We start from the raw sequence: 27,701 nt of genomic DNA, 5'->3' as shown, positions 1-27,701 counted from the left end.
GTGTATTATCCCTGTACTGTGACATCACTGTGTATTATCTCTGTACTGTGACATCACTGTGTGTATTATCCCTGTACTGTGACATCACTGTGTATTATCCCTGTACTGTGACATCACTGTGTATTATCCCTGTACTGTGACATCACTGTGTGTATTATCCCTGTACTGTGACATCACTGTGTATTATCCCTGTACTGTGACATCACTGTGTATTGTCCCTGTACTGTGACATCAATGTGTGTATTATCCCTGTGCTGTGACATCACTGTGTATCATCCCTGTACTGTGACATCATTGTGTATTATCCCTGTACTGTGACATCACTGTGTATTATCCCTGTACTGTGACATCACTGTGTATTATGTCTGTACTGTGACATCACTGTGTATTATCTCTGTACTGTGAAATCACTGTGTGTATTATCCCTGTACTGTGAAATCACTGTGTATTATGTCTGTTCTGTGACATCACTGTGTATTATCTCTGTACTGTGACATCACTGTGTATTATCCCTGATCTGTGACATCACTGTGTATTATCCCTGTACTGTGACATCACTGTGTATTATCCTTGTACTGTGACATCACTGTGTATTATCCCTGTACTGTGACATCACTGTGTATTATCTCTGTACTGTGACATCACTGTGTGTATTATCCCTGTACTGTGACATCACTGTGTATTATGTCTGTACTGTGACATCACTGTGTATTATCTCTGTACTGTGACATCACTGTGTGTATTATGTCTGTACTGTGACATCACTGTGTATTATCTCTGTACTGTGACATCACTGTGTGTATTATCCCTGTACTGTGACATCACTGTGTATTATCCCTGTACTGTGACATCACTGTGTGTATTATCTCTGTACTGTGACATCACTGTGTATTATCTCTGTACTGTGACATCACTGTGTGTATTATCCCTGTACTGTGACATCATTGTGTGTATTATCTCTGTACTGTGACATCACTGTGTATTATCCCTGTACTGTGACATCACTGTGTATTATCCCTGATCTGTGACATCACTGTGTATTATCCCTATACTGTGACATCACTGTATATTATCCCTGTACTGTGACATCACTGTGTATTATCCCTATACTGTGACATCACTGTGTATTATCCCTGTACTGTGACATCACTGTGTGTATTATCCCTGTACTGTGACATCATTGTGTATTATCTCTGTACTGTGACATCACTGTGTATTATCCCTGTACTGTGACATCACTGTGTATTATCCCTGTACTGTGACATCACTGTGTATTATCCCTGTACTGTGACATCACTGTGTGTATTATCTCTGTACTGTGACATCACTGTGTATTATCCCTGTACTGTGACATCACCGTGTATTATCCCTGTACTGTGACATCACTGTGTATTATCTCTGTACTGTGACATCACTGTGTATTTGTTACGCCGAGCGCTCCGGGTCCCCGCTCCTCCCCGGAGCACTCGCTACACTCTCGCTATTGCAGCGCTCCGGTCAGATCCACTGACCCGGTGCGCTGCGATCCTGCCTCCAGCCGGGATGCGATTCGCGATGCGGGTGGCGCCCGATCACGATGCGCACCCCGGCTCCCGTACCTGACTCGCTCTCCGTCGGTCCTGTCCCGGCGCGCGCGGCCCCGCTCCCTAGGGCGCGCGCGCGCCGGGTCTCTGCGATTTAAAGGGCCACTGCGCCGCTGATTGGCGCAGTGGTTCTAATCAGTGTGTTCACCTGTGCACTCCCTATGTATACCTCACTTCCCCTGCACTCCCTCGCCGGATCTTGTTGCCATCGTGCCAGTGATAGCGTTTCCTTGTGTGTTCCTAGCCTGTGTTCCAGACCTCCTGCCGTTGCCCCTGACTACGATCCTTGCTGCCTGCCCCGACCTTCTGCTACGTCCGACCTTGCTTCTGTCTACTCCCTTGTACCGCGCCTATCTTCAGCAGTCAGAGAGGTTGAGCCGTTGCTAGTGGATACGACCTGGTCACTACCGCCGCAGCAAGACCATCCCGCTTTGCGGCGGGCTCTGGTGAACACCAGTAGTGACTTAGAACCGGTCCACTAGCACGGTCCTCGCCAATCCCTCTCTGGCACAGAGGATCCACCTTCTGCCAGCCGGCATCGTGACAGTATTATCCCTGTACTGTGACATCACTGTGTGTATTATCTCTGTACTGTGACATCACTATGTGTATTATCTCTGTACTGTGACATCACTGTGTATTATCCCTGTACTGTGACATCACTGTGTGTATTATCTCTGTACTGTGACATCACTATGTGTATTATCTCTGTACTGTGACATCACTGTGTATTATCTCTGTACTGTGACATCACTGTGTATTATCCTTGTACTGTGACATCACTGTGTATTATCTCTGTACTGTGACATCACTGTGTATTATCCCTGTACTGTGACATCACTGTGTGTATTATCTCTGTACTGTGACATCACTGTGTATTATCCCTGTACTGTGACATCACTGTGTGTATTATCTCTGTACTGTGACATCACTATGTGTATTATCTCTGTACTGTGACATCACTGTGTATTATCTCTGTACTGTGACATCACTGTGTGTATTATCCCTGTACTGTGACATCACTGTGTATTATCTCTGTACTGTGACATCATTGTGTATTATCCCTGTACTGTGACATCACTGTGTATTATCTCTGTACTGTGACATCACTGTGTGTATTATCTCTGTACTGTGACATCACTGTGTATTATCCCTGTACTGTGACATCAAAGTGTATTATCCCTGTACTGTGACATCACTGTGTATTATCCCTGTACTGTGACATCACTGTATATTATCTCTGTACTGTGACATCACTGTGTATTATCTCTGTACTGTGACATCACTGTGTGTATTATCCATGTACTGTGACATCACTGTGTATTATCTCTGTACTGTGACATCACTGTGTATTATCCCTGTACTGTGACATCACTGTGTATATTATCCCTGTACTGTGACATCACTCTGTATATTATCCCTGTACTGTTACATCACTGTGTGTATTATCTCTGTACTGTGACATCACTGTGTATTATCCCTGTACTGTGACATCACTGTGTGTATTATGTCTGTACTGTGACATCACTGTGTGTATTATCCCTGTACTGTGACATCACTGTGTATTATGTCTGTACTGTGACATCACTGTGTGTATTATGTCTGTACTGTGACATCACTGTGTATTATCTCTGTACTGTGACATCACTGTGTATTATCCCTGTACTGTGACATCACTGTGTATTATCCCTGTACTGTGACATCACTGTATATTATCTCTGTACTGTGACATCACTGTGTGTATTATCCATGTACTGTGACATCCCTGTGTATTATCTCTGTACTGTGACATCACTGTGTATTATCCCTGTACTGTGACATCACTGTGTATATTATCCCTGTACTGTGACATTACTGTGTATATTATCCCTGTACTGTGACATCGCTGTGTTTTATCCCTGTACTGTGACATCACTGTGTGTATTATCTCTGTACTGTGACATCACTGTGTATTATCCCTGTACTGTGACATCACTGTGTATTATCCCTGTACTGTGACATCACTGTGTATTATCCCTGTACTGTGACATCACTGTGTATTATCCCTGTACTGTGACATCATTGTGTGTATTATCTCTGTACTGTGACATCACTGTGTGTATTATCCCTGTACTGTGACATCACTGTGTATTATCCCTGTACTGTGACATCACTGTGTATTATCTCTGTACTGTGACATCACTGTGTGTATTATCCCTGTACTGTGACATCACTGTGTATTATCCCTGTACTGTGACATCACTGTGTATTATCTCTGTACTGTGACATCACTGTGTATTATCTCTGTACTGTGACATCACTGTGTATTATCCCTGTACTGTGACATCACTGTGTATTATCCCTGTACTGTGACATCACTGTGTATTATCTCTGTACTGTGACATCACTGTGTATTATCCCTGTACTGTGACATCACTGTGTATTATCCCTGTACTGTGACATCACTGTGTGTATTATCCCTGTACTGTGACATCACTGTGTATTATCCTTGTACTGTGGCATCACTGTGTATTATCTTTGTACTGTGACATCACTGTGTATTATCCCTGTACTGTGACATCACTGTGTATATTATCCCTGTACTGTGACATCACTGCGTGTATTATCCCTGTACTCTGACATCACTGTGTGTATTATCTCTGTACTGTGACATCACTGTGTATTATCCCTGTACTGTGACATCACTGTGTGTATTATCCCTGTACTGTGACATCACTGTGTGTATTATCCCTGTACTGTGACATCACTGTGTATTATCCCTGTACTGTGACATCACTGTGTATTATCTCTGTACTGTGACATCGCTGTGTGTATTATCCCTGTACTGTGACATCACTGTGTATTATCCCTGTACTGTGACATCACTGTGTATTATCCCTGTACTGTGACATCACTGTGTGTATTATCCCTGTACTGTGACATCACTGTGCATTATCCCTGTACTGTGACATCACTGTGTATTGTCCTGTACTGTGACATCAATGTGTGTATTATCCCTGTACTGTGACATCACTGTGTATTATCCCTGTACTGTGACATCACTGTGTATTATGTCTGTACTGTGACATCACTGTGTATTATCTCTGTACTGTGACATCACTGTGTGTATTATCCCTGTACTGTGACATCACTGTGTATTATGTCTGTTCTGTGACATCACTGTGTATTATCTCTGTACTGTGACATCACTGTGCATTATCCCTGTACTGTGACATCACTGTGTGTATTATCCCTGTACTGTGACATCACTGTGTATTATCCCTGATCTGTGACATCACTGTGTATTATCCTTGTACTGTGACATCACTGTGTATTATCCCTGTACTGTGACATCACTGTGTATTATCTCTGTACTGTGACATCACTGTGTGTATTATCCCTGTACTGTGACATCACTGTGTATTATGTCTGTACTGTGACATCACTGTGTATTATCTCTGTACTGTGACATCACTGTGTGTATTATCCCTGTACTGTGACATCACTGTGTATTATCCCTGTACTGTGACATCACTGTGTGTATTATCCCTGTACTGTGACATCACTGTGTATTATCCCTGTGCTGTGACATCACTGTGTATTATCTCTGTACTGTGACATCACTGTGTATTATCTCTGTACTGTGACATCACTGTGTGTATTATCTCTGTACTGTGACATCACTGTGTGTATTATCTCTGTACTGTGACATCACTGTGTATTATCCCTGTACTGTGACATCACTGTGTATTATGTCTGTACTGTGACATCACTGTGTATTATGTCTGTACTGTGACATCACTGTGTATTATGTCTGTACTGTGACATCACTGTGTATTATATCTGTACTGTGACATCACTGTGTATTATCCCTGTACTGTGACATCACTGTGTATTATGTCTGTACTGTGACATCACTGTGTATTATCTCTGTACTGTGACATCACTGTGTGTATTATCCCTGTACTGTGACATCACTGTGCATTATCCCTGTACTGTGACATCACTGTGTGTATTATCCCTGTACTGTGACAGCACTGTGTATTATCCCTGTACTGTGACATCACTGTGTATTATCCCTGTACTGTGACATCACTGTTTATTATCCCTGTACTGTGACATCACTGTGTATTATCCCTGTACTGTGACATCACTGTGTATTATCTCTGTACTGTGACATCACTGTGTGTATTATCCCTGTACTGTGACATCACTGTGTATTATGTCTGTACTGTGACATCACTGTGTATTATCTCTGTACTGTGACATCACTGTGTATTATGTCTGTACTGTGACATCACTGTGTATTATCTCTGTACTGTGACATCACTGTGTGTATTATCCCTGTACTGTGACATCACTGTGTATTATGTCTGTTCTGTGACATCACTGTGTATTATCTCTGTACTGTGACATCACTGTGCATTATCCCTGTACTGTGACATCACTGTGTGTATTATCCCTGTACTGTGACATCACTGTGTATTATCCCTGATCTGTGACATCACTGTGTATTATCCTTGTACTGTGACATCACTGTGTATTATCCCTGTACTGTGACATCACTGTGTATTATCTCTGTACTGTGACATCACTGTGTGTATTATCCCTGTACTGTGACATCACTGTGTATTATGTCTGTACTGTGACATCACTGTGTATTATCTCTGTACTGTGACATCACTGTGTGTATTATCCCTGTACTGTGACATCACTGTGTATTATCCCTGTACTGTGACATCACTGTGTGTATTATCCCTGTACTGTGACATCACTGTGTATTATCCCTGTGCTGTGACATCACTGTGTATTATCTCTGTACTGTGACATCACTGTGTATTATCTCTGTACTGTGACATCACTGTGTGTATTATCTCTGTACTGTGACATCACTGTGTGTATTATCTCTGTACTGTGACATCACTGTGTATTATCCCTGTACTGTGACATCACTGTGTATTATGTCTGTACTGTGACATCACTGTGTATTATGTCTGTACTGTGACATCACTGTGTATTATGTCTGTACTGTGACATCACTGTGTATTATATCTGTACTGTGACATCACTGTGTATTATCCCTGTACTGTGACATCACTGTGTATTATGTCTGTACTGTGACATCACTGTGTATTATCTCTGTACTGTGACATCACTGTGTGTATTATCCCTGTACTGTGACATCACTGTGCATTATCCCTGTACTGTGACATCACTGTGTGTATTATCCCTGTACTGTGACAGCACTGTGTATTATCCCTGTACTGTGACATCACTGTGTATTATCCCTGTACTGTGACATCACTGTTTATTATCCCTGTACTGTGACATCACTGTGTATTATCCCTGTACTGTGACATCACTGTGTATTATCTCTGTACTGTGACATCACTGTGTGTATTATCCCTGTACTGTGACATCACTGTGTATTATGTCTGTACTGTGACATCACTGTGTATTATCTCTGTACTGTGACATCACTGTGTATTATCCCTGTACTGTGACATCACTGTGTATTATTCCTGTACTGTGACATCACTGTGTGTATTATCCCTGTACTGTGACATCACTGTGTGTATTATCCCTGTACTGTGACATCACTGTGTATTATCCCTGTACTGTGACATCACTGTGTGTATTATCTCTGTACTGTGACATCACTGTGTATTATCTATGTACTGTGACATCACTGTGTGTATTATCTCTGTACTGTGACATCACTGTGTGTATTATCTCTGTACTGTGACATCACTGTGTATTATCCCTGTACTGTGACATCACTGTGTATTATGTCTGTACTGTGACATCACTGTGTATTATGTCTGTACTGTGACATCACTGTGTATTATCTCTGTACTGTGACATCACTGTGTGTATTATCCCTGTACTGTGACATCACTGTGTATTATGTCTGTACTGTGACATCACTGTGTATTATCTCTGTACTGTGACATCACTGTGTATTATCCCTGTACTGTGACATCACTGTGTGTATTATCCCTATACTGTGACATCGCTGTGTGTATTATCCCTGTACTGTGACATCACTGTGTATTATCTCTGTACTGTGACATCACTGTGTATAATCCCTGTACTGTGACATCACTGTGTATTATCCCTGTACTGTGACATCACTGTGTATTATCCCTGTACTGTGACATCACTGTGTATTATCTCTGTACTGTGACATCACTGTGTGTATTATCCCTGTACTGTGACATCACTGTGTATTATGTCTGTACTGTGACATCACTGTGTATTATCTCTGTACTGTGACATCACTGTGTATTATCCCTGTACTGTGACATCACTGTGTGTATTATCCCTGTACTGTGACATCACTGTATGTATTATCTCTGTACTGTGACATCACTGTTTATTATCCCTGTACTGTGACATCACTGTGTGTATTATCCCTGTACTGTGACATCACTGTGTATTATCTCTGTACTGTGACATCACTGTGTGTATTATCCCTGTACTGTGACATCACTGTGTGTATTATCCCTGTACTGTGACATCACTGTGTATTATCCCTGTACTGTGACATCACTGTGTATTATCCCTGTACTGTGACATCACTGTGTACTATCTCTGTACTGTGACATCACTGTGTATTATCTCTGTACTGTGACATCACTGTGTATATTATCCCTGTACTGTGACATCACTGTGTATTATCTCTGTACTGTGACATCACTGTGTATATTATCCCTGTACTGTGACATCACTGTGTATTATCCCTGTACTGTGACATCACTGTGTACTATCTCTGTACTGTGACATCACTGTGTATTATCTCTGTACTGTGACATCACTGTGTATATTATCCCTGTACTGTGACATCACTGTGTATTATCCTTGTACTGTGACATCACTGTGTATTATCCTTGTACTGTGACATCATTGTATATCATCCATATACTTTCAAACCAGTATACCTCCAGCTGTTGCAAAACTACAACTCCCAGCATGCCCGGACAGCCTTTGGCTGTCCGGGCATGCTGGGAGTTGTAGTCTTGCAACAGCTGAAGGCACCCTGGTTGGGGAAACACTGGTCTAGCTATATGTTATTTGTATTATTGTTATGTTATTGTTTATTATTATTGTAACATTTTAGATTTATAAATAAAAGAACTTCAGGTTGTTACGTGTCACCTGCCCAGATACAATGTATCAAACCATTAGTGCAGAAAAGGAATCTGCGCTGCTGATCTTTATTTATCCTGCAAAGGATTCTAACAAACTGTAACAAACTCCCAGCTGTGAGAAGTAAATAAGATCTGTATCATTTATGGATGTAAAGATTCCCATTCACTGACAGCAAGCGGAGCGCACTCGAAAGTTACAGAACTTTCAATTACACAAGGATTAAGATTCATTTACATCAGATCGGAGGCCGCGATCCCCCTCACCCAGCGGGCGCAGATGCCACGTGGAGGCCACGCGGGGAGCTGATAATATCCTCACCCGCACATCGCACATCACGGGGATAAAGCCGCAGATTATCCCGGCCACTCACTGCAACATCTGCACAGCTGACACGGCTTATCCACACGCAGGGATTACCGCATGAGCCCTCTGTCCTCGAAAGAGAGGCCGATCCCCAAACCTGGCAGGAAACCATCGCAAAATCCTAGATGGATGAGAGCGGCCGCGAGGGGGTAGAGGCGGGTAATGGGGGCAGGAAATGGGGAAGGGTCCAGTTTATGGTCAGTAAACAAGGCGGCCTGGTCTGGGGTCTGTATTAGTTTAGAGATCTGGTCTGGGGTCTGTATTAGTTTAGGGGTCTGGTCTGGGGTCTGTATTAGTTTAGGGGTCTGGTCTGGGGTCTGTAATAGTTTTGGGGTCTGTATTAGTTTAGGGGTCTGGTCTGGGGTCTGTATTTGTTTAGGGGTCTGGTCTGGGGTCTGTATTAGTTTAGGGGTCTGGTCTGGGGTCTGTAATAGATTTGGGGTCTGTATTAGTTCAGGAGTCTGGTCTGGGGTCTGTATTAGTTTAAGGGTCTGGTCTGGGGTCTGTATTAGTTTAGGAGTCTGGTCTGGGGTCTGTATTAGTTTAGGGCTTATCCCTCTGGGGTTTGTAATAGTTTTGGGGTCTGGGGTCTGTATTAGTTTAGAGGTCTGGTCTGGGGTCTGTATTAGTTTAGAGGTCTGGTCTGGGGTCTGTATTAGTTTAGAGGTCTGGTCTGGGGTCTGTATTAGTTTAGGGGTCTGGGGTCTGTATTAGTTTAGGGGTCTGGTCTGGGGTCTGTATTAGTTTTGGGGGCTGGTCTGGGGTCTGTATTAGTTTAGAGGTCTGGTCTGGGGTCTGTATTAGTTTAGAGGTCTGGTCTGAGGTCTGTATTAGTTTAGAGGTCTGGTCTGGGGTCTGTATTAGTTTAGGGGTCTGGTCTGGGGTCTGTATCAGTTTAGTGGTCTGGTATGGGGTCTGTATTAGTTTAGAGGTCTGATCTGGGGGTCTGTATTAGTTTAGAGGTCTGGTCTGGGGTCTGTATTAGTTTAAGGATCTGGACTGGGGTCTGTATTAGTTTAGGGGTCTTGTCTGGGGGGTCTTTATTAGTTTAGAGGTCTGGTCTGGGGTCTGTATTAGTTTAGGGGTCTGTGGTCTGTATTAGTTTAGGGGTCTGGGGTCTGTATTAGTTTAGGGGTCTGGTCTGGGGTCTGTATTAGTTTAGGAGTCTGGTCTGGGGTCTGTATTAGTTTAGGGCTTATCCCTCTGGGGTTTGTAATAGTTTTGGGGTCTGGGGTCTGTATTAGTTTAGAGGTCTGGTCTGGGGTCTGTAATAGATTTGGGGTCTGTATTAGTTCAGGAGTCTGGTCTGGGGTCTGTATTTGTTTAGGGGTCTGGTCTGGGCTCTGTATTAGTTTAAGGGTCTGGTCTGGGGTCTGTATTAGTTTAGGAGTCTGGTCTGGGGTCTGTATTAGTTTAGGGCTTATCCCTCTGGGGTTTGTAATAGTTTTGGGGTCTGGGGTCTGTATTAGTTTAGAGGTCTGGTCTGGGGTCTGTATTAGTTTAAGGATCTGGACTGGGGTCTGTATTAGTTTAGGGGTCTTGTCTGGGGGGTCTTTATTAGTTTAGAGGTCTGGTCTGGGGTCTGTATTAGTTTAGGGGTCTGTGGTCTGTATTAGTTTAGGGGTCTGGGGTCTGTATTAGTTTAGGGGTCTGGTCTGGGGTCTGTATTAGTTTAGGAGTCTGGTCTGGGGTCTGTATTAGTTTAGGGCTTATCCCTCTGGGGTTTGTAATAGTTTTGGGGTCTGGGGTCTGTATTAGTTTAGAGGTCTGGTCTGGGGTCTGTATTAGTTTAGAGGTCTGGTCTGGGGTCTGTATTAGTTTAGAGGTCTGGTCTGGGGTCTGTATTAGTTTAGGGGTCTGGGGTCTGTATTAGTTTAGGGGTCTGGTCTGGGGTCTGTATTAGTTTAGAGGTCTGGTCTGAGGTCTGTATTAGTTTTGGGGGCTGGTCTGGGGTCTGTATTAGTTTAGAAGTCTGGTCTGGGGTCTGTATTAGTTTAGGGGTCTGGTCTGGGGTCTGTATTAGTTTAGTGGTCTGGTATGGGGTCTGTATTAGTTTAGAGGTCTGATCTGGGGGTCTGTATTAGTTTAGAGGTCTGGTCTGGGGTCTGTATTAGTTTAAGGATCTGGACTGGGGTCTGTATTAGTTTAGGGGTCTTGTCTGGGGGGTCTTTATTAGTTTAGAGGTCTGGTCTGGGGTCTGTATTAGTTTAGGGGTCTGTGGTCTGTATTAGTTTAGGGGTCTGGGGTCTGTACTAGTTTAGGGGTCTGGTCTGGGGTCTGTATTAGTTTAGGAGTCTGGTCTGGGGTCTGTATTAGTTTAGGGGTCTAGTCTGGGGTCTGTATTAGTTTAGGGGCTGATCTGGGGTCTGTATTAGTTTACGGGTCTAGTCTGGGGTCTGTATTAGTTTGGGGTCTGTTTGGGGGTCTGTATTAGTTTAGGGGTCTGGTCTGGGGTCTGTATTAGTTTAGGAGTTTGGTCTGGGGTCTGTATTAGTTTAGGGGTCTGGGGTCTGTATTAGTTTAGGGGTCTGGTCTGAGGTCTGTATTAGTTTTGGGGGCTGGTCTGGGGTCTGTATTAGTTTAGAGGTCTGGTCTGGGGTCTGTATTAGTTTAGGGGTCTGGTCTGGGGTCTGTATTAGTTTAGTGGTCTGGTATGGGGTCTGTATTAGTTTAGAGGTCTGATCTGGGGGTCTGTATTAGTTTAGGGGTCTGGTCTGGAGTCTGTATTAGTTTAGAGGTCTGGTCTGGGTTCTGTATTAGTTTAGGGGTCTGGTCTGGGGTCTGTATTAGTTTAAGGATCTGGACTGGGGTCTGTATTAATTTAGGGGTCTTGTCTGGGGGGTCTTTATTAGTTTAGAGGTCTGGGGTCTGTATTAGTTTAGGGGTCTGTGGTCTGTATTAGTTTAGGGGTCTGTGGTCTGTATTAGTTTAGGGGTCTGGTCTGGGGTCTGTATTAGTTTAGGGGTCTGGTCTGGGGTCTGTATTAGTTTAGGAGTCTGGTCTGGGGTCTGTATTAGTTTAGGGGTCTGGTCTGGGGTCTGTATTAGTTTAGGGGCTGATCTGGGGTCTGTATTAGTTTAGGGGTCTGGTCTGGGGTCTGTATTAGTTTGGGGTCTGTTTTGGGGTCTGTATTAGTTTAGGGGTCTGGTCTGGGGTCTGTATTAGTTTAGGAGTTTGGTCTGGGGTCTGTATTAGTTTAGGGGTCTGGGGTCTGTATTAGTTTAGAGTTCTGGTCTGGGGTCTGTATTAGTTTAGGGGTCTGGTGTCTGTATTAGTTTAGGGGTCTGGGCTCTGTATTAGTTTAGGGGTTCGGTCTGGAGTCTGTATTAGTTTAGGGGTTTGGTCTGGGGTCTGTATTAGTTTAGGGGTCTGGGGTCTGTATTAGTTTAGGGGTCTGGTCTGGGGTCTGTATTAGTTTAGGGGTCTGGTCTGGGGTCTGTATTAATTTAGGGGTCTGGTCTGGGGTCTGTATTAGTTTAGGGGTCTGGTCTGGGGTCTGTATTAGTTTAGGGGTTTGGTCTGGGGTCTGTATTAGATTAGGGGTCTGGTCTGGGGTCTGTATTAGATTAGGGGTTTGGTCTGGGGTCTGTATAAGTTTAGGGGTCTAGTTTGGGGTCTGTATTAGTTTAGTGGTCTGGTCTGGGGTCTGTATTAGTTTAGGGATCTGGTCTGGAGTCTGTATTAGAGGGTCCCCACCTTATTGCCCCGTTGTATAAAATGTTGGAGTGTCATGAGAACACCATATAATGTATTTCTCCTTTCTGTCTCCTAACACATTCTTGCATAGGGGTTTAAGCAAAACTGCATCTGTTACGCCGAGCGCTCCGGGTCCCCGCTCCTCCCCGGAGCGCTCGCTATACTCTCCCCGCTGCAGCGCTCCGGTCAGATCCACTGACCCGGGGCGCTGCGATTCCGCTTCCAGCCGGGATGCGATTCGCGATGCGGGTAGCGCCCGCTCGCGATGCGCACCCCGGCTCCCGTACCTGACTCGCTCTCCCTCGGTCCTGTCCCGGCGCGCGCGGCCCCGCTCCCTAGGGCGCGTGCGCGCCGGGTCTTTGCGATTTAAAGGGCCACTGCGCCGCTGATTGGCGCAGTGATTCCAATTAGTGTGTTCACCTGTGCACTTCCCTATATCACCTCACTTCCCCTGCACTCCCTTGCCGGATCTTGTTGCCATCGTGCCAGTGAAAGCGTTTCCTTGTGTGTTCCTAGCCTGTGTTCCAGACCTCCTGCCGTTGCCCCTGACTACGATCCTTGCTGCCTGCCCCGACCTTCTGCTACGTCCGACCTTGCTTCTGTCTACTCCCTTGTACCGCGCCTATCTTCAGCAGCCAGAGAGGTGAGCCGTTGCTAGTGGATACGACCTGGTCACTACCGCCGCAGCAAGACCATCCCGCTTTGCGGCGGGCTCTGGTGAAAACCAGTAGTGACTTAGAACCGATCCACTAGCACGGTCCACGCCAATCCCTCTCTGGCACAGAGGATCCACTACCTGCCAGCCGGCATCGTGACAGTAGATCCGGCCATGGATCCCGCTGAAGTTCCTCTGCCAGTTGTCGCTGACCTCACCACGGTGGTCGCCCAGCAGTCACAACAGATAGCGCAACAAGGCCAACAGCTGTCTCAACTGACCGTGATGCTACAGCAGCTACTACCACAGCTTCAGCAGTCATCTCCTCCGCCAGCTCCTGCACCTCCTCCGCAGCGAGTGGCCGCTCCTGGTCTACGCCTATCCTTGCCGGATAAATTTGATGGGGACTCTAAGTTTTGCCGTGGCTTTCTTTCCCAATGTTCCCTGCATCTGGAGATGATGTCGGACCAGTTTCCCACTGAAAGGTCTAAGGTGGCTTTCGTAGTCAGCCTTCTGTCTGGAAAAGCCCTGTCTTGGGCCACACCGCTCTGGGACCGCAATGACCCCGTCACTGCCTCTGTACACTCCTTCTTCTCGGAAATCCGAAGTGTCTTTGAGGAACCTGCCCGAGCCTCTTCTGCTGAGACTGCCCAGTTGAACCTGGTCCAGGGTAATTCTTCCGTTGGCGAGTATGCCGTACAATTCCGTACTCTTGCTTCAGAATTATCCTGGAATAATGAGGCCCTCTGCGCGACCTTTAAAAAAGGCCTATCCAGCAACATTAAAGATGTTCTGGCCGCACGAGAAATTCCTGCTAATCTACATGAACTCATTCACCTAGCCACTCGCATTGACATGCGTTTTTCCGAAAGGCGTCAGGAGCTCCGCCAAGATATGGACTCTGTTCGCACGAGGCGTTTCGTCTCCTCGGCTCCTCTCTCCTCTGGTCCCCTGCAATCCGTTCCTGTGCCTCCCGCCGTGGAGGCTATGCAGGTCGACCGGTCTCGCCTGACACCTCAAGAGAGGACACGACGCCGCATGGAGAACCTCTGCCTGTACTGTGCTAGTACCGAACACTTCCTGAGGGATTGTCCTATCCGTCCTCCCCGCCTGGAAAGACGTACGCTGACTCCGCACAAAGGTGAGACAGTCCTTGATGTCTACTCTGCTTCTCCACGTCTTACTGTGCCTGTGCGGATGTCTGCCTCTGCCTTCTCCTTCTCTACTGTGGCCTTCTTGGACTCTGGATCTGCAGGAAATTTTATTTTGGCCTCTCTCGTCAACAGGTTCAACATCCCAGTGACCAGTCTCGCCAGACCTCTTTACATCAATTGTGTAAACAATGAAAGATTGGACTGTACCATACGTTTCCGCACGGAGCCCCTTCTAATGAGCATCGGATCTCATCACGAGAGGATTGAACTTTTGGTCCTCCCCAATTGCACCTCGGAAATTCTCCTTGGACTTCCCTGGCTTCAACTTCATTCCCCAACCCTGGATTGGTCCACTGGGGAGATCAAGAGTTGGGGGCCCTCTTGTTCCAAGGACTGTCTTGCCGGTTCCCAGTAACCCTTGCCGTGACTCTGTGGTTCCTCCAGTAACCGGTCTCCCTAAGGCCTATATGGACTTCGCGGATGTTTTCTGCAAAAAACAAGCTGAGACTCTTCCTCCTCACAGGCCTTATGATTGTCCTATCGACCTCCTCCCGGGCACTACTCCACCCCGGGGCAGAATTTATCCTCTCTCTGCCCCAGAGACTCTTGCCATGTCTGAATACGTCCAGGAAAATTTAAAAAAGGGCTTTATCCGTAAATCCTCCTCTCCTGCCGGAGCCGGATTTTTCTTTGTGTCCAAAAAAGATGGCTCCCTACGTCCTTGCATTGACTACCGCGGTCTTAATAAAATCACGGTTAAGAACCGCTACCCCCTACCCCTCATCTCTGAACTCTTTGATCGCCTCCAAGGTGCCCACATCTTTACTAAACTGGACTTAAGAGGTGCCTATAACCTCATCCGCATCAGAGAGGGGGATGAATGGAAAACGGCATTTAACACCAGAGATGGACACTTTGAGTATCTGGTCATGCCCTTTGGCCTGTGCAACGCCCCTGCTGTCTTCCAAGACTTTGTTAATGAAATTTTTCGTGATCTGTTATACTCCTGTGTTGTTGTATATCTGGACGATATCCTGATTTTTTCTGCCAATCTAGAAGAACACCGCCAGCATGTCCGTATGGTTCTTCAGAGACTTCGTGACAATCAACTCTATGCCAAAATTGAGAAATGTCTGTTTGAATGCCAATCTCTTCCTTTTCTAGGATATTTGGTCTCTGGCCAGGGACTACAAATGGATCCAGACAAACTCTCTGCCGTCTTAGATTGGCCACGCCCCTCCGGACTCCGTGCTATCCAACGCTTTTTGGGGTTCGCCAATTATTACAGGCAATTTATTCCACATTTTTCTACCGTTGTGGCTCCTATCGTGGCTTTAACCAAAAAAAATGCCGATCCCAAGTCTTGGCCTCCTCAAGCGGAAGACGCCTTTAAACGACTCAAGTCTGCATTTTCTTCGGCTCCCGTGCTCTCCAGACCTGACCCTTCCAAACCCTTCCTATTGGAGGTTGATGCCTCCTCAGTGGGAGCTGGAGCTGTTCTTCTACAAAAAAATTCTTCCGGGCATGCTGTCACTTGTGGTTTTTTCTCTAGGACCTTCTCTCCAGCGGAGAGGAACTACTCCATCGGGGATCGAGAGCTTCTAGCCATCAAATTAGCACTTGAGGAATGGAGGCATCTGCTGGAGGGATCAAGATTTCCAGTTATTATTTACACCGACCACAAGAACCTCTCCTACCTCCAGTCTGCCCAACGGCTGAATCCTCGCCAGGCCCGGTGGTCTCTGTTCTTTGCCCGATTTAATTTTGAGATTCACTTTCGGCCTGCCGATAAGAACATTAGGGCCGATGCTCTCTCTCGTTCCTCGGATGCCTCAGAAGTTGAACTCTCTCCGCAACACATCATTCCTCCTGACTGCCTGATCTCCACTTCTCCAGCCTCCATCAGGCAAACTCCTCCAGGAAAGACCTTCGTCTCTCCACGCCAACGCCTCGGAATCCTCAAATGGGGTCACTCCTCCCATCTCGCAGGTCATGTGGGCATCAAGAAATCTGTGCAACTCATCTCCCGCTTCTATTGGTGGCCGACTCTGGAGACAGATGTTGTGGACTTTGTGCGAGCCTGCACTGTCTGTGCCAGGGATAAGACTCCTCGCCAGAAGCCCGCTGGTCTTCTTCATCCCCTGCCTGTCCCCGAACAGCCTTGGTCTCTGATTGGTATGGATTTTATTACTGATTTACCCCCTTCCCGTGGCAACACTGTTATTTGGGTGGTCGTTGATCGATTCTCCAAAATGGCACATTTCATCCCTCTTCCTGGTCTTCCTTCAGCGCCTCAGTTGGCTAAACAATTTTTTGTACACATTTTTCGTCTTCACGGGTTGCCTACGCAGATCGTCTCGGATAGAGGCGTCCAATTCGTGTCTAAATTCTGGAGGGCTCTCTGTAAACAACTCAAGATTAAATTAAATTTTTCTTCTGCATATCATCCCCAGTCCAATGGACAAGTAGAAAGAATTAACCAGGTCTTGGGTGATTATTTGCGACATTTTGTTTCCTCCCGCCAGGATGACTGGGCAGATCTCCTTCCATGGGCCGAATTCTCGTATAACTTCAGAGTCTCTGAATCTTCCTCCAAATCCCCATTTTTCGTGGTGTACGGCCGTCACCCTCTTCCCCCCCTCCCTACCCCCTTGCCCTCTGGTCTGCCCGCTGTGGATGAAATTTCTCGTGACCTTTCCATTATATGGAGAGAGACCCAAAATTCTCTCTTACAGGCTTCATCACGCATGAAGAAGTTCGCGGATAAGAAAAGAAGAGCCCCTCCCATTTTTTCCCCTGGAGACAAGGTATGGCTCTCCGCTAAATATGTCCGCTTCCGTGTCCCTAGCTACAAGTTGGGACCACGCTATCTTGGTCCTTTCAAAATTTTGTGTCAGATTAATCCTGTCTCTTACAAACTTCTTCTTCCTCCTTCTCTTCGTATCCCTAATGCCTTTCACGTTTCTCTTCTTAAACCACTCATCCTCAACCGTTTTTCTCCCAAATCTGTTCCTCCCACTCCTGTTTCCGGCTCCTCGGACATCTTCTCTGTCAAAGAGATCTTAGCTTCTAAAAAGGTCAGAGGGAAAACTTTTTTTTTAGTGGATTGGGAGGGTTGTGGTCCTGAAGAGAGATCCTGGGAACCTGAGGACAACATCCTAGACAAAAGTCTGCTCCTCAGGTTCTCAGGCTCTAAGAAGAGGGGGAGACCCAAGGGGGGGGGTACTGTTACGCCGAGCGCTCCGGGTCCCCGCTCCTCCCCGGAGCGCTCGCTATACTCTCCCCGCTGCAGCGCTCCGGTCAGATCCACTGACCCGGGGCGCTGCGATTCCGCTTCCAGCCGGGATGCGATTCGCGATGCGGGTAGCGCCCGCTCGCGATGCGCACCCCGGCTCCCGTACCTGACTCGCTCTCCCTCGGTCCTGTCCCGGCGCGCGCGGCCCCGCTCCCTAGGGCGCGCGCGCGCCGGGTCTTTGCGATTTAAAGGGCCACTGCGCCGCTGATTGGCGCAGTGATTCCAATTAGTGTGTTCACCTGTGCACTTCCCTATATCACCTCACTTCCCCTGCACTCCCTTGCCGGATCTTGTTGCCATCGTGCCAGTGAAAGCGTTTCCTTGTGTGTTCCTAGCCTGTGTTCCAGACCTCCTGCCGTTGCCCCTGACTACGATCCTTGCTGCCTGCCCCGACCTTCTGCTACGTCCGACCTTGCTTCTGTCTACTCCCTTGTACCGCGCCTATCTTCAGCAGCCAGAGAGGTGAGCCGTTGCTAGTGGATACGACCTGGTTACTACCGCCGCAGCAAGACCATCCCGCTTTGCGGCGGGCTCTGGTGAAAACCAGTAGTGACTTAGAACCGATCCACTAGCACGGTCCACGCCAATCCCTCTCTGGCACAGAGGATCCACTACCTGCCAGCCGGCATTGTGACAGCATCTATTTATTTTAACTCCCCCCCCCCCCTACCCCTTAATAACAAACAAAAACAACACCCCAAAACATAATTTTTTACATTATTTTCCCATACAGCAGTTGGACTTGTGGCAGGGGCGGCGCTGTGCACTACAGTCAGATTCCTGCCATTGACAATACCCGACCTATCGTCATGTTAGAAATGTATCTTATGGTCCGGTAGCTGACAGCCGCCCATGATGGACATTACTGGATCCGGAAGAAGTAAAAATAAATGTAAAAAACTGGAAAAAATGCCAGTATTTAAGGGAATGTCCCGTTACCCTCCCCCTTTCCCTCTATATGCCCTATTAGGCCTCTGCAGGGTCATTTATGGTCAGTGCATTGATCCTGCTTTATAATGATTTCTGGTACGGATCGGACCGTTATATATTGCGCACAGACGGCACCACATGTATATAATTCACACCAGAAGATCATTTAAAGGAGCAGCAGCATTATAAGGCAAGTGCATACATTTCATTTTCCTGTCATTAATCTCATTAAAGAACCCAGTCCCTGGCTGATAACTGAGAATAATAGATCGCAACCACCTGCGCAAAAGTGGAAATAGCATTGTGGGTTTGGTGTCCCTTAAATTCTGAAGCTGATAAGATGCTTCCAATAATGAACATAGGGGAAAGGGGCCACATGGGGTCCTGGTGGTGCAGCCGCATGGAGGTGTAGTGTCCCCCGCGTCCCTTTATTTCATTGGGCTGCTCCTGCTTGAATGAGAGTAGGGACAGGGATGGATATGAACGGATCACTTCTGTGCATAGGGATGTGGACTGATGTAGCAGAGCGCAACATCTATAACAGTGGTCTCCAACCTGCGCACCTCCAGATGTTGCAGAACTACAACTCTCAGCATGCGTTCAGCGATGAGGATTCGGCAGATGTTCTATAAGGATCCAAATATTTACAGGATAGATAGATTGTATCTGGTGGATTGATACATTGTATCTAGATAAAGAACGTGCACTATGTAGGGAAGAAACTTAGTATTGTATGAAGCCTTTAGTTATTAGAATAGTCAAATGTTCTATAACAGTGGTCTCCAATCTGCGAACCTCCAGATGTTGCAAAACTACAACTCCCAGCAAGCAGAGCTGAGTAAAAGTGAATGATATATAGAAAGTCTGGCTGATTTTTGTCAGATGTAGCAGAGCTGAGATGGTCATTTGGCCACAAGGCTTCTAGATAATCTTACATAGGACTGCAGATACGCCTAAGGCGAGTGATTGTGATGTAAGATGTTATAGACCAGTAGTCTCCAACCTGCGGACTTCCAGATGTTGCAAAACTACAAACGGCTGTCCGGGCATGCTGGGAGTTGTAGTTTTGCAACATCTGGAGGTTCGCAGGTTGGAGACCACTGTTATAGAACATTGGACTATTCTAATAACTAAAGGCTTCATACAATACTAAGTTTCTTCCCTATATAGTGCACGTTCTTTATCTAGATACAATGTATCAATCCATCAGATACAATCTATCTATCCTGGAAATATTTGGATCCTTATAGAACATCTGTCGTATCCTAATAACTGAAGGCATCAGACAATAATAGGTAACTTCCCCGTATACTGTACATTCTATATCTAGATACATGAGATACATTATTTCTGGTTTATTGATACATTGTATCTATCCTGTAATGTTCTGGCTCTTTATAGAACATCTCACATCTTTATAGAATATGTCTTGATCCTAATCGCAGAAGGTTTCGGCCTCATATTCTGTACATTCTATATCTGGATACAATGTATCAATCCATTACAAACAATCTATCTGTTCTGTAAATATTTGGATCCTTATAGAACATTTGACTATTCTAATAAACTAAAGGCTTCATACAATACTAAGTTTCTTCCCTATATAGTGCACGTTCTATATCTAGATACAATGTATCAATCCACCAGATACAATCTATCTATCCTGGAAATATTTGGATCCTTATAGAACATCTGTCGTATCCATATCCGGCATCAGACAATAATAGGTAACTTCCCTGTATACTGTACATTCTATATCTAGATACATGAGATACATTATTTCTGGTTTATTAATACATTGTATCTCATGTATCTAGATATAGAATGTACAGTATACAGGGAAGTTACCTATTATTGTCTGATGCTGGATAAGGATTCGGCAGATGTTCTATAAGGATCCAAATATTTCCAGGATAGATAGATTGTATCTAGATAAAGAACGTGCACTATATAGGGAAGAAACTTAGTATTTTATGAAGCCTTTAGTTATTAGTGTTGCTCACGAATATTCGCAATTTGAATTTTAAACGCGAATATCGCATATTCCTTCTTTTCACTTGTGGGCCAATAAGAATGATGCAAATACACTTGTCAGAGGTTATCAACAACATCCCTAGAACCAATAGTAAAGTTGCCCATCCAAAATATTCAAATATGCGAATATAATGGAAACGCGAAATTCGCAAATATAGGACGAATATTCATCTATATATTCGCGAAATACCACAAATTCGAATATGGGCAATGCCGCTCATCACTATTAGTTATTAGAATAGTCACATGTTCTATAACAGTGGTCTCCAACCTGCGGACCTCCAGATGTTGCAGAACTACAACTCCCAGCATGCCTTCAGCGATGAGGATTCGGCAGATGTTCTATAAGGATCCAAATATTTACAGGATAGATAGATTGTATCTGGTGGATTGATACATTGTATCTAGATAAAGAACGTGCACTATGTAGGGAAGAAACTTAGTGTTGTATGAAGCCTTTAGTTTATTAGAATAGTCAAATGTTCTATAACAGTGGTCTCCAACCTGCGAACCTCCAGATGTTGCAAAACTACAACTCCCAGCAAGCAGAGCTGAGTAAAAGTGAATGAGATATAGAAAGTCTGGCTGATTTTTGTCAGATGTAGCAGAGCTGAGATGGTCATTTGGCCACAAGGCTTCTAGATAATCTTACATAGGACTGCAGATAAACCTTATGCGAGTGATTGTGATATAAGATGTTATAGACCAGTGGTTTCCAACCTGCGGACCTCCAGATGTTGCAAAACTACAACTCCCAGCATGGCCGGACAGCCATTGGCGGTCCGGGCATGCTGGGAGTTGTAGTTTTGCAACATCTGGAGGTTCGCAGGTTGGAGACCACTGTTATAGAACATTGGACTATTCTAATAACTAAAGGCTTCATACAATACTAAGTTTCTTCCCTATATAGTGCACGTTCTTTATCTAGATACAATGTATCAATCCATCAGATACAATCTATCAATCCTGGAAATATTTGGATCCTTATAGAACATCTGTCGTATCCTAATAACTGAAGGCATCAGACAATAATAGGTAACTTCCCTGTATACTGTACATTCTATATCTAGATACATGAGATACATTATTTCTGGTTTATTGATACATTGTATCTATCCTGTAATGTTCTGGCTCTTTATAGAACATCTCACATCTTTATAGAATATGTCTTGATCCTAATCGCAGAAGGTTTCGGCCTCATATTCTGTACATTCTATATCTGGATACAATGTATCAATCCATTACAAACAATCTATCTGTTCTGTAAATATTTGGATCCTTATAGAACATTTGACTATTCTAATAACTAAAGGCTTCATACAATACTAAGTTTCTTCCCTATATAGTGCACGTTCTTTATCTAGATACAATGTATCAATCCACCAGATACAATCTATCGATCCTGGAAATATTTGGATCCTTATAGAACATCTGCCGTATCCATATCCGGCATCAGACAATAATAGGTAACTTCCCTGTATACTGTACATTCTATATCTAGATACATGAGATACTTTATTTCTGGTTTATTAATACATTGTATCTCATGTATCTAGATATAGAATGTACAGTATACAGGGAAGTTACCTATTATTGTCTGATGCTGGATAAGGATTCGGCAGATGTTCTATAAGGATCCAAATATTTCCAGGATAGATAGATTGTATCTGATGGATTGATACATTGTATCTAGATAAAGAACGTGCACTATATAGGGAAGAAACTTAGTATTGTATGAAGCCTTTAGTTATTAGTGTTGCTCACGAATATTCGCAATTTGAATTTTAAACGCGAATATCGCATATTCCTTCTTTTCACTTGTGGGCCAATAAGAATGATGCAAATACACTTGTCAGAGGTTATCAACAACATCCCTAGAACCAATAGTAAAGTTGCCCATCCAAAATATTCAAATATGCGAATATAATGGAAACGCGAAATTCGCAAATATAGGACGAATATTCATCTATATATTCGCGAAATACCACAAATTCGAATATGGGCAATGCCGCTCATCACTATTAGTTATTAGAATAGTCACATGTTCTATAACAGTGGTCTCCAACCTGCGGACCTCCAGATGTTGCAGAACTACAACTCCCAGCATGCCTTCAGCGATGAGGATTCGGCAGATGTTCTATAAGGATCCAAATATTTACAGGATAGATAGATTGTATCTGGTGGATTGATACATTGTATCTAGATAAAGAACGTGCAGTATATAGGGAAGAAACTTAGTGTTGTATGAAGCCTTTAGTTTATTAGAATAGTCAAATGTTCTATAACAGTGGTCTCCAACCTGCGAACCTCCAGATGTTGCAAAACTACAACTCCCAGCAAGCAGAGCTGAGTAAAAGTGAATGAGATATAGAAAGTCTGGCTGATTTTTGTCAGATGTAGCAGAGCTGAGATGGTCATTTGGCCACAAGGCTTCTAGATAATCTTACATAGGACTGCAGATACACCTAATGCGAGTGATTGTGATGTAAGATGTTATAGACCAGTAGTCTCCAACCTGCGGACTTCCAGATGTTGCAAAACTACAACTCCCAGCATGCCCGGACAGCCGTTGGCTGTCCGGGCATGCTGGGAGTTGTAGTTTTGCAACATCTGGAGGTTCGCAGGTTGGAGACCACTGTTATAGAACATTTGACTATTCTAATAAACTAAAGGCTTCATACAATACTAAGTTTCTTCCCTATATAGTGCACGTTCTTTATCTAGATACAATGTATCAATCCACCAGATACAATCTATCGATCCTGGAAATATTTTGATCCTTATAGAACATCTGTCGTATCCTAATAACTGAAGGCATCAGACAATAATAGGTAACTTCCCTGTATACTGTACATTCTATATCTAGATACATGAGATACATTATTTCTGGTTTATTGATACATTGTATCTATCCTGTAATGTTCTGGCTCTTTATAGAACATCTCACATCTTTATAGAATATGTCTTGATCCTAATCGCAGAAGGTTTCGGCCTCATATTCTGTACATTCTATATCTGGATACAATGTATCAATCCATTACAAACAATCTATCTGTTCTGTAAATATTTGGATCCTTATAGAACATTTGACTATTCTAATAAACTAAAGGCTTCATACAATACTAAGTTTCTTCCCTATATAGTGCACTTCTTTATCTAGATACAATGTATCAATCCACCAGATACAATCTATTGATCCTGTAAATATTTGGAACTTTATAGAACATCTGCCGAATTCTCATCGCTGAAGTCATGCTGGGAGTTGTAGTTCTGCAACATCTGGAGGTCCACAGGTTGGAGACCACTGGTCTATAACATCTTACATCACAATCACTTGCATTAGGTGTAGCTGCAGTCCTATGTAAGACTATGCAGAAGCCTTGTGGCCAAATGACCATCTCAGCTCTGCTACATCTTATAAAAATCAGCCAAACTTTCTATATCTCATTCACTTTTGCTCAGCTCTGCTACATCTGGGGGGGGGGGGGGGCAGGGATGAATATGAATGAACCCCTTATGTGCAGAGGGATGTGGACTGATGTAGCAGAGCTGAACTTCTATGACATCTTGCATCTTTGGAATTGAATTAGGTTTATCTGCAGCCCTATGTAAGACTATGCAGAAGACTTGTGGCCAAATGGCCGCCTCGGCTCTGCTGCATCTGATAAAACTCAAAACGACTACGTCTCTGACAAACTCAGATAAAATTTGGCCTTTCTTCATCTCACTCAGCTTTACTCAGCTCTGCTACTTCCGATCAGATCAGCGCTGCCAGATCTGATCAACCTGGTCCTGCAAAATGTGACAAACTCAGCTCTGCTGCATCGGTGAATTGATAATGGATGATCAATACATTGGGAATAGGAGGCGCTTCTCCTCTGCTATCAGCTCAGCACTGCTACATCTGATATACTTAGCTCCGTGGGGGCCGGGATGTATATAAATGGATCACTTCTGTGCATAGGGATGTGGGCTGACGTAGCAGAGCTCAATGTGTTTCCGTATCTTACAAAATGATAAGTAGCATTAGGTTTATCTGCAGTCCTATGAAAGATCTATACATCTGGCGCAAAAGGCGTCTCTCCTCTGCTATATCAGACCAGCTCAGCTAAGCCAGAACTGATCAACTTGGCTCCGCACCATCTGACAAACTCGGCTCTACTGTACCGGTGACTCAGTAATGGATAATTGATTAATTGAGAGCAAGAGGCGTCTCTCCTCTGCTATATACGATCGGCTCAGCTCTGCCAGATCAGATCAATTTGGCGCCGCACCGTCTGACAAACTCAACTCTGCTGCACCAGTGAATAAATAATGGATGATCTATACCAGTGGTCTCCAACCTGGGGACCTCCAGATGTTGCAAAACTACAACTCCCAGCATGCCCGGACAGCCGTTGGCTGTCCGGGCATGCTGGGAGTTGTAGTTTTGCAACATCTGGAGGTCCGCAGGTGGCAGACCACTGATCTATACAATAGGAGCAATAGGTCCTTCTTCTCTACTATTTCCGATCGGCTCAGCTGTGCCAGATCTGATCAACTTGGCCCTGCAACGTAAGACAAACTCAGCTCTGCTGCATCAGTGAATCAATAATGGATGATCTTTACTTTTGGCGCAAAAGGCGTCTCTCCTCTGCTATATCAGATGCAGCTGTGCCAGATCTGATCAATTTGGCTCCGAACCATCTGACAAACTCAACTCTGCTACACCAGAGAATCAATAATGGATGATCTTTATATTTGGCGCAAAAGGTGTCTCTCCTCTATTTCAGACCAGCCCAGCTCTGCCGTCGGCTGTCCGGGCATGCTGGGAGTTGTAGTTTTGCAACATCTGGAGGTCCGCAGGTTGGAGACCACTGATCTATACAATAGGAGCAAGAGGTGCTTCTCCTCTGCCGCTTCCGATCGGCTCAACTGTGCCAGATCTGATCAACTTGGCCCCGCAACGTAAGACAAACTCAGCTCTGCTGCATCAGTGAATCAATAATGGATGATCTTTACTTTTGGCGCAAAAGGCGCCTCTCCTCTATTTCAGACCAGCTCAGCTCTGCCGTCGGCTGTCCGGGCATGCTGGGAGTTGTAGTTTTGCAACATCTGGAGGTCCGCAGGTTGGAGACCACTGCTCTATACAATAGGAGCAAGAGGTGCTTCTCCTCTGCCGCTTCCGATCGGCTCAGCTGTGCCAGATCTGATCACCTTGGCCCCGCAACGTATGACAAACTCAGCTCTGCTGCATCAGTGAATCAATAATGGAGGATCTATACATTTGGCGCAAAAGGCGTCTCTCCTCTATTTCAGACCAGCTCAGCTCTGCCAGATCTGATCACCTTGGCTCCGAACCATCTGACAAACTCAACGCTGCTGCACCTGTGAATCAATAATGGATGATCTATACAATAGGAGCAATAGGTCCTTCTTCTCTACTATTTCAGACCAGCTCAGCTCTGCCAGATCTGATCACCTTGGCTCCGAACCATCTGACAAACTCAACTCTGCTGCACCTGTGAATCAATAATGGAGGATCTATACAATAGGAGCAATAGGTCCTTCTTCTCTACTATTTCCGACCAGCTCAGCTCTGCCAGATCTGATCACCTTGGCTCCGCAACGTATGACAAACTCCGCTCTGCTGCGCCGGTGAAATCAATAATGGATTAGTATAGGGAGGAAGATGCGGTACTCACACGCTGAAGTGATAGATGAAGCAGCGCCATCCGCTGGGTCGCTCCAGGAAGTTGTAGATGTCGCCCTGCATGCTGGTGCGGGTCAGGTAGTGGCGGTAGAAGCACTTGGGGGAGTATTCGGCGCGGACGTCCTTGGCGCCCCCCCCAGCCTGGTCGCTCACCTGCAACGTGGGGTCCTGAGTGGTGCAGGGGGTCCCGGAGCCATTGTTTAAGGGGGGGTCTGCGCCGAGGGCCACGGAGGAGTAATGCATGGGGTCCGGAGCAGGGGGGGCCGTGTAGCGGCTGTAGAGGGGGAGCCCCCTGCACTCCCCCGAATTGCACGACATGTCGCAGACTGCTGCTGATCAATATTTCACCATCCTCGGTGACCCTGGTGTTAGATTGCAAGCTCCGGCGGGGACCTGATCCCTCTTATCGGCTCCGAGTCACCGCAGACAGGATCACAGCCGTGTCACCCGCTGTCACCTGCCGTCACCCGCTGTCACTCATACCTGCCGAACAAGAGGAACAACAGGAGGTCAGCGCAGGGGTCAGACCGCAAAAACCTACATCCTCGCTTACCTGATGTCTCACAGCTGAGGGGTTGTTACAATTGTTTCCAGACTGATACATTGTATCAATGGGGAGATTTATGTGACAGTGCTGTTGCAAGACTACAACTCCCAGCATGCCCGGACAGCCTTCGGCTGTCCGGGCATGCTGGGAGTTGTAGTTTTGCAACAGCTGGAGGCACCCTGCTTAGGAAACACTGGACCTTTCCTTCAATTAAAAGTCATCAAAATTTACCCTCTAGTCACATCCAAAGCTGCGTTCACAGTTCTGTTACTCACATTATACTGACAGACGAACCCTTCATCCCTACAGGAGATACCATGTGATCATTCATGTTTCCCCCACACCAGACTCCTTATCTATAGTTATGTCTTCTCCTCTAGTCACATCCAGAGCTGCGTTCACAGTTCTCTTACTTACAATGTACTGACATACGAACCCTTCATCCCTACAGGAGATACCATGTGATCATTCATGTTTCCCCTACACCAGACTCCTTCTTATCTATAGTTATGTCTTCTCCTCTAGTCACATCCAGAGCTGCGTTCACAGTTCTCTTAGTTGTCATGTGCCTACTATATGTAGGATACTATACCGTACATTGTGACTGTTCACATGTCCCCT

General features: G+C 45.2%; 1 protein-coding gene across 4 annotated transcripts in view; it reads right to left on the bottom strand.

Moving 5' to 3' along the window:
• LOC130267712 (potassium voltage-gated channel subfamily KQT member 1-like) overlaps window positions 1-27,701 on the bottom strand; it is a 139,343-nt gene that overhangs the window by 66,173 nt on the left and 45,469 nt on the right. For all 4 annotated transcript variants that reach the window (XM_056517832.1, XM_056517831.1, XM_056517834.1 and 1 more), the window contains one exon: window positions 26,526-27,016. In XM_056517832.1, the coding sequence (XP_056373807.1) occupies window positions 26,526-26,851 (326 nt within the window). In that variant the 5' untranslated portion in view covers window positions 26,852-27,016. The remainder of the gene's footprint in view (window positions 1-26,525; window positions 27,017-27,701) is intronic.

The sequence above is a fragment of the Hyla sarda genome, chromosome 4 (genome assembly GCF_029499605.1).
Source record: "Hyla sarda isolate aHylSar1 chromosome 4, aHylSar1.hap1, whole genome shotgun sequence".
Lineage (NCBI taxonomy): Eukaryota > Metazoa > Chordata > Amphibia > Anura > Hylidae > Hyla > Hyla sarda.
The sequence above is the reverse complement of the archived record's forward strand: the minus strand, read 5'-3'. Positions and strand labels throughout refer to the sequence as shown.